Below are 12,477 nucleotides of genomic sequence, written 5' to 3'. Positions count from 1 at the left end.
CATCAGATAAGAGTCTGTCGCTCATGTGGAAGAGCAGAGAATCAAACCCAGTTCTCTAGATTAGAATCCACCTGCTCTTAACCACTTCACCACGCTGGCTCTCAAGACAGGACAGGAGAAGAAAGTGACTTGAAAAGTGCAGAAGAAAGTTTCTTTGCCTTTATTGCTACCCTCTGTTTTTCCTAATGTGCCTATTTAGGTTCTAAGCTTGTTGTATCGGACTCCATTCTTTTTATTCTATTTTAGGCAGTTCAGTGAGCCCTGCTACAACTGCTGCTAATTATTATTGTTAGTGTTATTATTAATAACAAATATGATGTTGGAACACCAAAACACTATTATATTAACATAAAATAATATATTTTGTGTGAGTTTGCATACATGGAATATTGTGGCCAGAAGGGAAAGAGGCATGTTACTGTACAGTGGTACTGTACAGTGTAGATTGCTGTGAACTGCAGATGCTTTTTTACATCTGGAAATTCTTCAGGTCATAGTTTTGATAGACATGTATCCATTTTTCATGCTTCTGCCACCCAAACCTGATGCAACAAAGACTATAAAGTATGAAGAAACATGTTAATCCGGCAGAATGACCAAATCTGTAGTGAGTTTGAGTCTTTATGATCACTTTCAAAGGAATCTTTGCCATTAAATGTTGGTACATGAAAAAGGAAATAAAACAGACATTGCTGTCATAGAATCAGAAAGGCCAACCTTTCACAAAAAAATGCTTTAAGAACTGAATTACTCTGTCAGATTACAATTTTATAGTTACCTTATTGTTTCTTTGCATGAGATCAGGGACAAAATCTAATCTTAAAGTTGCTGCTGGGGCAAGTTCCCTCTTGGGAATAATAGTAGGAGAGCTTTGAATGATTTTCCTAGTTGCTTCTCTGCGGAGATTTTATGGGATGTTGATCTATTACGGGGAGAGAACGAAGCTTGGATGAGAGCCCTTAGATCCACATGGTCTCAAATTACACCATTCAAAAATGACTGTAAAGGCAGTGGTGGGATCCAAAAATTTTAGTAACAGGTTCCCATGGTGGTGGGATTCAAACTGTGGCGTAGCGCCAATGGGGCTGGGCGGGGCATGACGGGGGCGTGGCGAGGCATTCTGGGGGTGGGGCATTCCTGGGCAGGGCTGTGGGAAGGACGCAGCCGCTGCGCCAGTCCTTGGGCGGGAAATGAATGCTCGCAGGCTGTCACGCAAGCCGGTGCACCTCCTGCTAGACTGCTTCAAGTTCTGCACGCTACTGCTGAGAGGAGGGGCATAACTAAGGCAAGAAACACGTGGTAAAATCACCAATTAGTAACCCCTTCTCGGCGCACACAAATAATTAGTAACCTACTCTCGGGAACCTGTGGGAACCTGCTGGATCACACCTCTGTGTAAAGGAAAATATGTGAAGGAAGGCAGGAACTAGCCAGTAAAAGGGTGAGCTGCCAAGTATACATATTCAGAAAAAGCAGATTAGTGTGACTATATTGCTCCTGATCTGGGGGTAGCTTTGATATGGTATGTGTTAGAGGCATAAATTCAGGACCCCTTAGGGACGACACATGCCTTTCATTCCTGAGCATGTTGCAGTAAAGGCTTTGGGGTGTGACAACAGAGGATGCTGAGCCATAACCCTCACAGAATCATTGTTTCTCACTATCTCACTGTATTCTTTGCAGGTGGTACTCAGCTAGAAGTGAAGCTGGTCCTACTGTGGAAGCACAATATGAGGATTGAGTACCTGGCAGTGTCTCCATGGCCTCTAGATTCTTCCAAACGTAGCACATGGGTGGAAGTGACTATGGAAGGCAGCTATGATATCTTGCATGACATCAGCTGCACCATGAGGAAGCCCATCACTAGCCTGTACCGCACAACTGTGATTCGCCGCTTCTGGAACACCCTTCAGAGGTTATTCTGGCTTGCCAACAAGATTTGCTTGTACTTACCCCACTACTGTAATAGAACCCCCTACACACATATACTTCCTTTAAATTGGTTCCATCAGCACACAACTGTGCCCTCTTGAAAGTATAGCACACAAAATTCTCTCGTAAGTGAAGTATGTGTTTTCTGAGCTAAGGAGCAATCCTGTCTTTCTTCTGCTCTTAAAAGCATTTTGTTTTTTGATGTGCTATATGAGAGAGAAGATAACTCCATTATTGAGCAAAAGATTCAGCTCTGCTCGTGGAAAAATAATTAGCAGGGAGACTGTAATAATCCCAGACAGATAAGTGTTTTTTCATGACTGATGTGATATGATAACTGTGTGTCTTTGAAACTGTGATTTTACCGTTTCAGCATCAACCAAACTGACCAGATGCTGGTTCATCTGCAGTCATTTGATAATGTTCCAGAGCACTTTACCATTCCTGAAAGCACCAGAAACGGGGTGCCACTGTTCTACATTCCTCCAGGATCCACCACACCGGTATGCTGTTTTCTCATCCTGAATGTTTCTGGAAAGATAGGAAACACAATTCTGACATCTACTGTAGTAGCTACTTATCTGGGCAATTCCTTCCACCCTCCCCTTGTAGAAATCTGAGGTTGTGCTGTTTTCTTGATCTGTATGTTGATATCAAAAAATGGGAGAGCCAGGCATTGAACCTTTCTGGTGAAGAAGAGAAGATGATAATATTATACTGTGTGGAAAAGCCATAGTCACCAATCTTGTCTCTTTGGTGTAATATTTCATGCATTACCTTAAACTTGAATACACATGAATAGATATGCTTCATATTGCTATCTGACCCAGAATATTCTTGTTGCTCAGATATTCCCCTTTGTTATGTCAAGATCTATAGTGAGGAAATGTGTGACCTTGAAAGCTGTTCTGAAAAGGTCCTGTAATGCATTTACATCCCAGTGCAACAGCAAACTGAGAGCAGTTCATGATCACAGACTAAGCTATTTCCACAAGGGGACAGGCTTATGTGATTTTTCTATTGGTGCTGAGCAGCCAATACAGTGCAGCAGCAATAAGGCTTCTGCATGGCCAATTTCCCTGTTGTTTCCCTATCTCAGATCCCTGGCAGCTGTCCCCCCTCCCCAGGGGCAGCCAGAGCTTTTAATGGGCAACTAAATTTGTGTATCAGGTTCTCTAAATTCTCAGCTTTCATTCTAAAAAGTAAGTCTCTTGCCACTTTAGTTTTAGTGGGATAAAGGGATACACTTTTTCCCTTTATAGTTTTACATTGAAGAGCTAGAGACTTTTTCAAATGAACGCTGGGGATTCATAGAACCTGATATACAGATTGTTCCAAAGATTAGAAAAAACCCTAAAAGAACTCCCTAACTAGGGGTGGGGTAATGGCTACCAACGGGGTGGGGGATGCCACGTTAGCAGCGCCAAGAGAACCTCAACTTTTCTACCCATGTGGTGACTTTTTTGGCTTTGCTGTGTTGCTTGCCAAATCTTTGCAGCAAAACAGGTTTGGGAAAGATTGGAGAATAGATGCTGAAACCACAGGAGGTTCACAAATACACCCTGATTATGTGGGGAATCAGGGAAGAAATACTTCCCAAGATCATCAAGCCTAGGGCGAAAACTTGTGTGGAAATGGCCTCCTCTGTCACAACTTTGCAGAAGGGTGATTAGGCTGAATTCTAGTAACTGCTGTAATATATATCTCTGTTACCAATTAACTAGGTAGATAATGTAATTATTTTGTTTGCATTTATATTTACTGTACAGCTCTTGATGTACCTGCTTTGCTTTGGCTAAGGAAGCTTGTCAGAAAGATATTCCTCATAGTTATTCTGTAGGCAAAACCTATTTGTTCCTTTTTATATTTTCAGGAAGTTTCCTGCTTTGAGCACATGTAGTTATATATGTCCCTTTTTGCAAACTGTACACAGGCAGAGAGGAACTTTCGTTACAGTCTAGGCACCAGATTGGTGGTTCATTGTATTGGTAGCATTTCTGACAACTGGTCACTTGTAAATATTTTCTTTTTTTTTGTAGCAAAGCCTGGATGATGCCACAGATATAGTACATTTGGGCAATTCATTTATCTCCCACATGCATGAATAATACAGCATGTTGCAATCATTTCATTACAAAATCAAGAACATCAAGGACAGAGGCACAGTGAGGGGGAACTGTGCCTGGGGCGTGTGTGCGCCCTGTGCCCCTGTCACAATGCTGTCCATCCCCGCCCCAGAACACCCCCGGAATGCCACCACACCCCCTTCCACTGCTCTGCCCGGGGCATCATGCCCCTCCCGCCCCATTGGCTCTGTGCCACTGATCAAGGACTTAAGAGTTTTACAAGGTCATAGGCAGATTTGATAGCAGCTTTTTGATAGCAGATTTGATAGCAGCAGATGGGAGTGGGAACAAATAGCGGAATGAAGTGTTGTAGGGGAAAGGTTTGAGGCATCTCTTAGTCTGTTTTCACTGTGTCCTGAATATGCAGAGCCTTCTCACTTGTAATGACAGAACCCAGACCAAACAGTGGCAGCAATTAGTAAGTTTGCTGTTAGATTTGTGTCCTAATAAAGATTATTATTTTGAACTCCTTTGGGATTGTATCAGCTTCCTTGTTAATAAATGCTTGTTGTGGCTCTATCTTCCAGGGGTGAATGTGGCTTCTGTTCTTCATGGAGGGAAAGATAAGATACTCACAGAGCATTTTGTTTGTTTCAGGTACTGTCATTGCAGCACAGCAGCTCAGACTCCAGTCACTCACAGTTTGCTGCTTACTGGAAGCCCATCCTTTCCATGGATGCCAATTTCTGGCAGCGGTGGCTGCACATGCACCGCATTGTTATTCTCTTGGAGCATGACATGTACGTGCAGGCTGGGTCCTGTTGGGGGGGGGGGAGGGGAAGGCTGCTGTTGTGGAAGCATACACAGAGATGGCAGGATTTGCACCATGGCTTCCTACCTTAACTAGGGCAGATGGTTGCCTCAGAACCTGTAGTTTTGGCTGAACTTATTGGAAGCTTGTCATCTTGTTGAATGCTAAATTTGCTGTGCGTTGTGTTGCTTGAGAGGTAGCTTTCACTGAACAATGCGTAGTAACTCTTTGGTATATTTTCAGGCCGGTTCCAAAGCATTTGCACACCCCAGGCAGCAATGGTCGCTATAGCACTATCCAATGCCGCATCTCGCACTCAGCACTAACTTCTTTGCTGCGTGACTGGAGTAGCTTTGTGTTGGTGGAAGGCTACTCCTATGTCAAGCTCATGCGCAGGTGAGATTATGAAATGGGTCTGAGCTGCTACATCCTAAAACCAGATTAGAAAGGAGCAGAATCTGAGGGGAAGGGCTACGCTCATGAACTCTGAGCATCTAGGCATGGCTTGTGCCTGTTTGCACCAAGTCAGTAGGACAGTACTCTAAAACCAGACTGTTGTTCATCTGTGCAAATATTTAATAACTGTTTGGAGACATCACTGGATTGTTGTTACCAGAACACAGAACATCTCCAACCTCACCCTCTGTAATGCTGACCATGTATTTTTCTTTTATTGAAGAGGGTAGTAGCTCTAGTTTAGAAATTCTTTGTCTGGACTTCATTGGGGCCTATTGCCACTGTGAGCCACCTGCTATTTACTGTTTTCTTATTCTACAGTTCAGAGGATCTGCCTCCTTTTTCATTTTATGTGGTACGCATAATTTCCAAAGCCCCCTGCATGGTTCTTCGGCTGGGATTCCCTATTGGGACACTTGCAAAGATCAGGAACAAAGTGAGTACCAGATTCCTCCCTCCCGCTCTCCCTTCCCTTCCTTCTGCCATCACATTGCAGCTAACTTACAGCAACCCCATAACGTTCCTCCCTCCCTCCCTCCCTTTTCTGCCATCACGTTGCAGCAGCAACCCCATAAAGTTTTTAGGAAAACAGATGATCAGATGCAATTTGCCATTGCCTGCCTTTTCATAGCAGCCCTAGGCTTGTTTGATGGTCTCTCATCTAAATACTGACCAGGGTCAACCCTGCTATAGCTTGCAAGATTTGATGAGATTGAGCTAGCAAGGGCTGTGCAGATCAGGGTACATATCACTGGTGTACACTTAAAAATGCATTTATTCAGCAAGTGTTGTCTGGGTAGGCATCTGTTTGACTGGTACTGAAACTTAAGCATTTCCATATAACATATTTCTCCTTGGCTTTTAACTACCTCTGAATTCATTCTTGGGTTTATAGACTAGAAGCTTCACTTCCAGAACTAAACAACAATGGAATTGGTATTCAAAACCAGCTAGAATACCACCACCTCTCCCTTCCCAGTTATAGGCAGGCTTTTGGAAGCAAATTTCAAACTGGCAAGGCATTTCCAGCACTGATCTTGCTGTTCAGGTTTGCAGTTTGTAGGCAAATGGCTCTGAAAGCAACACCCTGTTTGTTTGTCTTATTTTGAATGATCTCTGCTGTGGAAGGTAATACTGCTGGCCAAAGCAAGGTAGCATTTGGGAAACTGTGATGCTAAGCAAATTCCCCTTGGTTAAGTTACATCTATATTTAATTTTTACAGTAAGTACTTAAAATGAAAGACTTCAAAAAGCAAGTGGAAATAGTGATCTTCTGATTCACATCAACCTTCCCTTCCCTTCTTTTACCTGGCAGTGGGCAGGGTGACAGTGATGGCCAAGCATCTTTCTGGAGAACTTTGTGCATACCCCAGTATGAGGCCAAATAAGCCCAAGCCAAAGTTGGAAGTATCTGAGCTCCTCTCACCTTGGGGTGGGGCGTGATGAACTGTGCAAGGGGTTATTCCATATTCCCCTAATGAGAATATGGTTCACTGTGGTCTGTAAAGAGATCTTTAGAACAGCTTCCTTTCAGCTGTTCTTCATAAGCAAGAGGTCTTTTTTGTGTATGCTCGTTTTCTCCAACAGATAGTGGAAGAATTACAGGATCGTGTCCTGCAGCTGCGCTTCCCCCACAGAGTTCAAAGCAAGGAGGCTACTCCAAAAGTGAAGAGGAAGGTGCTGGGCAGCAGCTCCCCGTCAAAATCACCTCCTGTGCCTGGAGCCCAACTGACCCTGTCAGACAGGCCTTGCCTTATTGTTCTACACAAGCCGCTGGAGAAGCTTCTCATCAGGTACCAGGGTTGGAAGCATATACATTTGTTTGCATCCAAAGAAAATTCATTCTGTAGAACTTTATTGGGTCTGGAGCCAGCAGGCTTTGGCGTGAAGCAATGAATGCCGTTATAGGTATGTTGAATGTCAGATCTGTTTTGCAGGCTGAGGCTGTTGGAGTTTGACAGTCTCTCTGCGAGTATTGCTACCAAATACTTGTATTTGTATTTTGTCTGCCAAAAATCTTGGCTTTTATTTTGTTTAGAAAGCAACGATCTAAAGGATGATTTTAGAGGAAAAGCAGAACAAGGCTTGGAGCCATCACAGTGTTGTCTTCTGTTCCTTATATAGTTCCTTCTTCCTGTTTTATTTTTGTGGCCTAAGGGCAAGGGAGGAAACCAGACTGGGAGGAAATAACAAGCTACATACAACTGATTGGGGGAAAGTAGCCCATAGCTTCAATGAACCCTGCCACAGGAGCGCAGGTGCAGCATGGGGAGGAATCCAGCACAAGGCAACCTGCCTACTGCCCAATAAACTCATCCCCAGCTTGCCTGCTGGGGGAAAGCCTTTTCGTTGTTCCCTTGCCATCTAGTGATGATAGCCAGCCAACAACCACTGCCTGGGCATGCTGCTCCACCCCCAAAGATCCTGTAATGGAGTCCACTGGGGAGGCAGACTTGCAGGCACAGTCTCCCCCAAACAGTGGATCCCTAGCCAATCTATCCTGGAGGAAAATTCTTTCCTGACCCCGCAATGGCGATCAGCATTACCATGAGTAAGGAACAGAAGCAAACAGCTGAAATACTGCCCTCAACAACTGAGAATTGTGGATAGGTGGGGAGAAGAGCTGGAACCAGGTGAGAGGAAGGGCTTGGCCACAACCCAGCTAAGTAAGGGGCAGGGCAGCCTGCGAACAAAGAGCACACACAGGCCCACCTGGGCTCCCTAACCCTCCCTACCCTGTTTCCCCGGATATAAGACATCCCCTGAGAATAAGACGTAGTAGAGGTTTTGCTGAAGTGCTAAATATAAAACATCCCCCGAAAGTAAGACGTAGCAAAATGTTTGTTTGGAAGCATGCCCGTTGAACAGAACAGCAGAGCATGCAGCGGTGGAGCGAAAAAATAAGACATCCCCTGAAAATAAGACATAGCGCATCTTTGGGAGCAAAAATTAATATAAGACACTGTCTTATTTTCGGGGAAACACGGTAGCTGCCTGCTTGCCCCCACAGGGCACATGCCCTGGCATCAAGCCTGAGGGACCAGTGTCCTCCCTTCAGCATCTCCAGCCTGGGTTATGAACTCAGCCTCAGTTGAGTCAGGGCAGTTACTCATGGCTCTTTGTCCTACTGGTGCCCCAATCCTAGTGTTTGTGTTCTGCAGTCCTCCTTCCTACTCTTGCATTCCACTAGTCTTGTTCTTTTTTTCTTTGAAAACCCCAAATTCTTTCTGGAATTTAAGAAAAAGAACTAATTATACAAAAAGGGGGTTTTTTTGCCATCAAGTTACGGTCAACCTCTGGACTGTTTTACATACTGTTTCACAACACTGGGAAATATTAACAAGGTATTCGCTTACTTTTATCCCGGAAGCAGAATTTACATTGTCTTAATATAGAACTTAATTTCTCCTTGCATATTTGCCAGTGTGGACCTAGTCCTTTTTCTGTACAATCGGCTTGTGTGATGGATGGAGACAACACAGAGATGGCCTGCCAGCGCCTTAAAGTGTGCTTCATAGAAACCAGCAGTGACCATTCCTAAAGTACAGACAACTGTGGGGTTGATTTGCTTTCTTGTTTTTACTACTTTTTCTCCTTCTGTCCAGGTATGAGAAGCTACCCTCTGACTACCATGTTCCATGCCTCTTAACCCTGGAGAATCCCTCCATGTCAGGCCCGCTCACAATGGCAGTCAACCGTACAGCTTCCTCCACCCTGGCCTCCTTGTCTCGCTATTTCTATCACCAGCGCTGGATCTGGTGTGTGCAGTCAGGGCTGGTACCTGCCTTGCCCATCACAGCAGTGGCACAGTTGTTGTCCACTCTTACAGAGTAAGAACACATCTCATCTGTAGGGCTCAAAGGGCACTGCAAAAATACGTGATGTTAAACTCTTATTGGGGTCATTTTTGTGTAAGAGTGAATTGGTTACCCCTTACTAGCATAGGAGAGATTGGTGTAAAGATGCAGGTATGTTCTTAACTGTGGAAGGAGGCAGCAGGGTGTATTGGAATGTCAAGCACTGCAGGTGGAGCTCACTAATTGCCACTGTTCTCCCCGGATTTGCAGGGTTCGTCTCGCTGAGGGCTTCCATTTTGCATCCAGTGGTGATGGGATTATCAACATGGTGCTGGAGCTCCCTATGAGGGTAAGTCTTGCTTGATAATTGGCTCTGAAAATGCAGTGCTATCATGCTCCCAAGTAAGTATGCCTCTCATTACTGTATCCCAGAAGTGGCTACAGACTTACCTCACTGGGTCTGGCCAGTAAAACATGTTGAGCCATGCAGCTGTGCCTGGTGCAGGAAGGAGGCTGTAGGTCATAATGCTTAACTGCTTATCTGCTAGCATCACGATTGCAGGCTGATGTCTAGGAAGAAAAGTGATAGAGGCACAGAAGGTAACAGCTCACATGTTTTCTTCCACAGAGTGATTCTTCAAGAGAAGGTGGCAGTGCAGCACTCTCTTGCATTGTCCAATATGTGCTATTTCCACCACAGTCCACTTCCACTAAAGACAGGTAAGGAGGAGGAATTCGGGAAATCCGGGAAGGGACCCTGTCATTGTAGGAAGGAACAAGGACTCAAAAATGCTATTGGGAGTTTTGGGAACAGTAAGGGTCATCATGGTGGAGCACTGAGGCAGGATCTGGCCATGCTTGGAGATGGAAAGTTCCTTCAAGTCACAGCCAACTTATAGCAACCCCATAGGGTTTTCAAGGCATGAGACCTTCAGAGGTGGTTTGCCACTGCCTCCCTCTGTATAGCAACTCAGGACTTCCTTGGTGGTCTCTCATCCAGGTACTAATCAGGGCCAGTGCTGTTTAGCCTCTGAGACTGAATGAGATCAGGCTATCCTGGGCCATTCTCGGCAGGGCTTTATCATGCTTACATTATCTCATTTGCCCTCAAGTTTCTCCACAGATGATGACAACGACACAGAGGTAGAGGCCATTGAGGTGGACATGGAGTTGAACCTTGTCACAGAGTGCTGGGTGGAGCCACAGAGTGGCTATGTGGATACTTCATCAGACAGTTGGCAGCACCTGCAGGGCCTGTCTTATCAGAAAGTCCCCAAAGCGGTATGTCTGTGGTAGGGGAAGTATGTAACGTAACTCATACAGGGGAACCTCTTGGATCATTGCTTTGAAAACCATGGGAAGGTAGTCTATTGGCATGCTTCTTGGATGAGAAGGCTTTGCTAGGACAATCAACTCAGCTCAAGTTACTGTTGCTGTAATCTCCATTTACCATGTCAGGCTTTTCTTCCTTAATGTTCACTTCTCTCTTGTTATTTCACTTTTGTAGTGGGTTGTTTTTGTGTTAAGCTGATGCCCCTTGTATTGGAACGTAGGGAGTATCCTTATTGGACAGTTGCTGCCCTGCACCAGCTGACCTCAGAATGATCTCCAGGGTCAGTTATGGGAAATACATGCACATGTGCATGTAGGTGAAAATCATGTAATCCTAAAATAGTATATAAATTCCTGGCAACCATCTTATTATCAAACCTCTGCTTAGGCTGGACTGCAGAGCAGCACTGGGCACATCAGCCAATTGTAGGAGTTCATCCTCTGTCATTCTTTGGGGTCCCCAATCAGCAGAAGGGGCATAAAGATACAGCCTTCGTTTTTTAATGATCTGTTTCTTTTCTGTACATTGCCAGACAGATTTAGAACATTCTGTTTTTTTCTTCACCACTTGTGTGCTTTTTGCCCCGAATCCCTTAGTGCAATGCACCTTTTCCCTCATAGCACTATGCTTGTGTCAACTTCAGATCTGTGTTCCAGCTTTTCCCCCGAGACCTGATGTGTATCCATACCATCCTTACCTTTGAGTACATCAGTCAGCTGTGCCAGAACAAGGACTGGGTCTTCCCAGGATGTGACCCCAAGGCTACCACAACTGAAGGTGATTCTGCCAGTCAGTGTTTTCCTAGAGGACTGCGCCTGGGGAGCCTGGCTGGGTTTACAGTTCCGTTTCTTGTTATAGGTCGTGATACTGGAAGTGGTTCCCGTGTACATGAGATTCCTTTCCAGTTTGACCTCATGAAGCTGCTGCCCAAATGTCAACAGATTGAAATGTTCTTCCTGATGCTGACAGGAGGCAAGTGTTCCTTACCTTTGAAGCTTGGTTGCTGAGGCCTAGACTGAGTATGCTTCTGAACTATCTTCCCTGTTCAGATGCATGGCTTCCAGGTCCCAGGGTACAAGAGTCCTACTACTTCTCTTTCAGGAACTATTTTCTTCTCATGGCTATCATTAGGTATAGGAGGGGGAGTGCAGATGAAGGAGAGATGCACTTTGATCTACTGGTTCTGTTTATAAAGACTGTTCTCTTGTTTTCAGCTTCTGGGGCGGGGGGGCGGGGGAAGAGATAGAATGAATGCAGTTGCTTTCCTCAGCCCTATGGGTTGTCAGGAAGCTGCATTGTGGGTAGGTGCTTTGAGCTGGAACAACAGAGAATTGCTCTGCTTATGCTAATTATTTATGTTCTATAGCAGAGGATGATGGGATCACAAAGGACTCTTCTTTCCTGCCTAATGAAATGCTTCTCAGCCTCTTTCATGGCTGCCTCCAGCATGACCTCAGCGACAGGGAAATCACATTGTCAGGCACAGATCATGTAACTTTCATGGAGCAGGTGTTGCAGCGGGACCGAGATGGCCACCCCCCTCCATTTATACTCCCCGTGATTCAAGGTAAGAGGGATACCTGCAATTGGTGCCTGCCTTGCTTCATTCTTCTCATTTCTGACCATGTTTCCCTTCCAACAGACCCCCTGAAAGCCTCCACATCCTTGGAGCGACAAGATCCAACCAGCACTTACCATTCTGTTGGCAACAAGGACATGGCTGCTTCTACAAATGCCCAGCAGGTAGAGCATTATTGTGTGTTCAGTGTTACACTGCCAAAGGTGCTAAAGCCCCAAGGTGTGGCACTTGCCATGTTTCGAGTTTAGGAAATTGTCATTCCTCTACAGTTGAAGTGGTTGTCCAAGAGTGGTTTACTTTTCCCCGTCTACCTCAGAGGCATCTCCAGGCAGGTTATTTCATGGAGTTATCTAATGTCTGATAAGAGGTGGACTTAGTAACCAGGCCACCAGTGAGACTTTCTCCAAAAGCTTGGTCTGCAGCAAATACTGTGTGCAGAAACTGGGTCATTTGCTTCCTTGTGCTGGCTGAAAGGGGAGCTTTAGGTCTTCCTCAGTGTTGCA

The 12,477-nt window shown here is 45.1% G+C and overlaps 1 protein-coding gene across 5 annotated transcripts in view; it reads left to right on the top strand.

The window, feature by feature from the left end:
* The window catches only part of SZT2 (SZT2 subunit of KICSTOR complex), a 92,667-nt gene that overhangs the window by 23,229 nt on the left and 56,961 nt on the right, over nucleotides 1-12,477 (top strand). For 4 of the 5 annotated variants that reach the window (XM_048497163.1, XM_048497161.1, XM_048497160.1 and 1 more), the window contains exons 10-23: nucleotides 1,684-1,915; nucleotides 2,306-2,435; nucleotides 4,656-4,798; nucleotides 5,053-5,205; nucleotides 5,587-5,701; nucleotides 6,853-7,058; nucleotides 8,871-9,095; nucleotides 9,333-9,411; nucleotides 9,691-9,782; nucleotides 10,175-10,343; nucleotides 11,052-11,172; nucleotides 11,254-11,367; nucleotides 11,762-11,962; nucleotides 12,038-12,138. In XM_048497163.1, coding sequence (XP_048353120.1) covers nucleotides 1,684-1,915; nucleotides 2,306-2,435; nucleotides 4,656-4,798; nucleotides 5,053-5,205; nucleotides 5,587-5,701; nucleotides 6,853-7,058; nucleotides 8,871-9,095; nucleotides 9,333-9,411; nucleotides 9,691-9,782; nucleotides 10,175-10,343; nucleotides 11,052-11,172; nucleotides 11,254-11,367; nucleotides 11,762-11,962; nucleotides 12,038-12,138 — 2,081 coding nt within the window. The remainder of the gene's footprint in view (nucleotides 1-1,683; nucleotides 1,916-2,305; nucleotides 2,436-4,655; nucleotides 4,799-5,052; nucleotides 5,206-5,586; nucleotides 5,702-6,852; nucleotides 7,059-8,870; nucleotides 9,096-9,332; nucleotides 9,412-9,690; nucleotides 9,783-10,174; nucleotides 10,344-11,051; nucleotides 11,173-11,253; nucleotides 11,368-11,761; nucleotides 11,963-12,037; nucleotides 12,139-12,477) is intronic. The other variant, XM_048497159.1, reaches the window with a different exon arrangement.

This window comes from Sphaerodactylus townsendi, linkage group LG05 (assembly GCF_021028975.2).
Source record: "Sphaerodactylus townsendi isolate TG3544 linkage group LG05, MPM_Stown_v2.3, whole genome shotgun sequence".
Taxonomy (NCBI): domain Eukaryota; kingdom Metazoa; phylum Chordata; class Lepidosauria; order Squamata; family Sphaerodactylidae; genus Sphaerodactylus; species Sphaerodactylus townsendi.
Note: the sequence above shows the minus strand (reverse complement) of the source record. Positions and strands in the feature narration are given on the sequence as shown.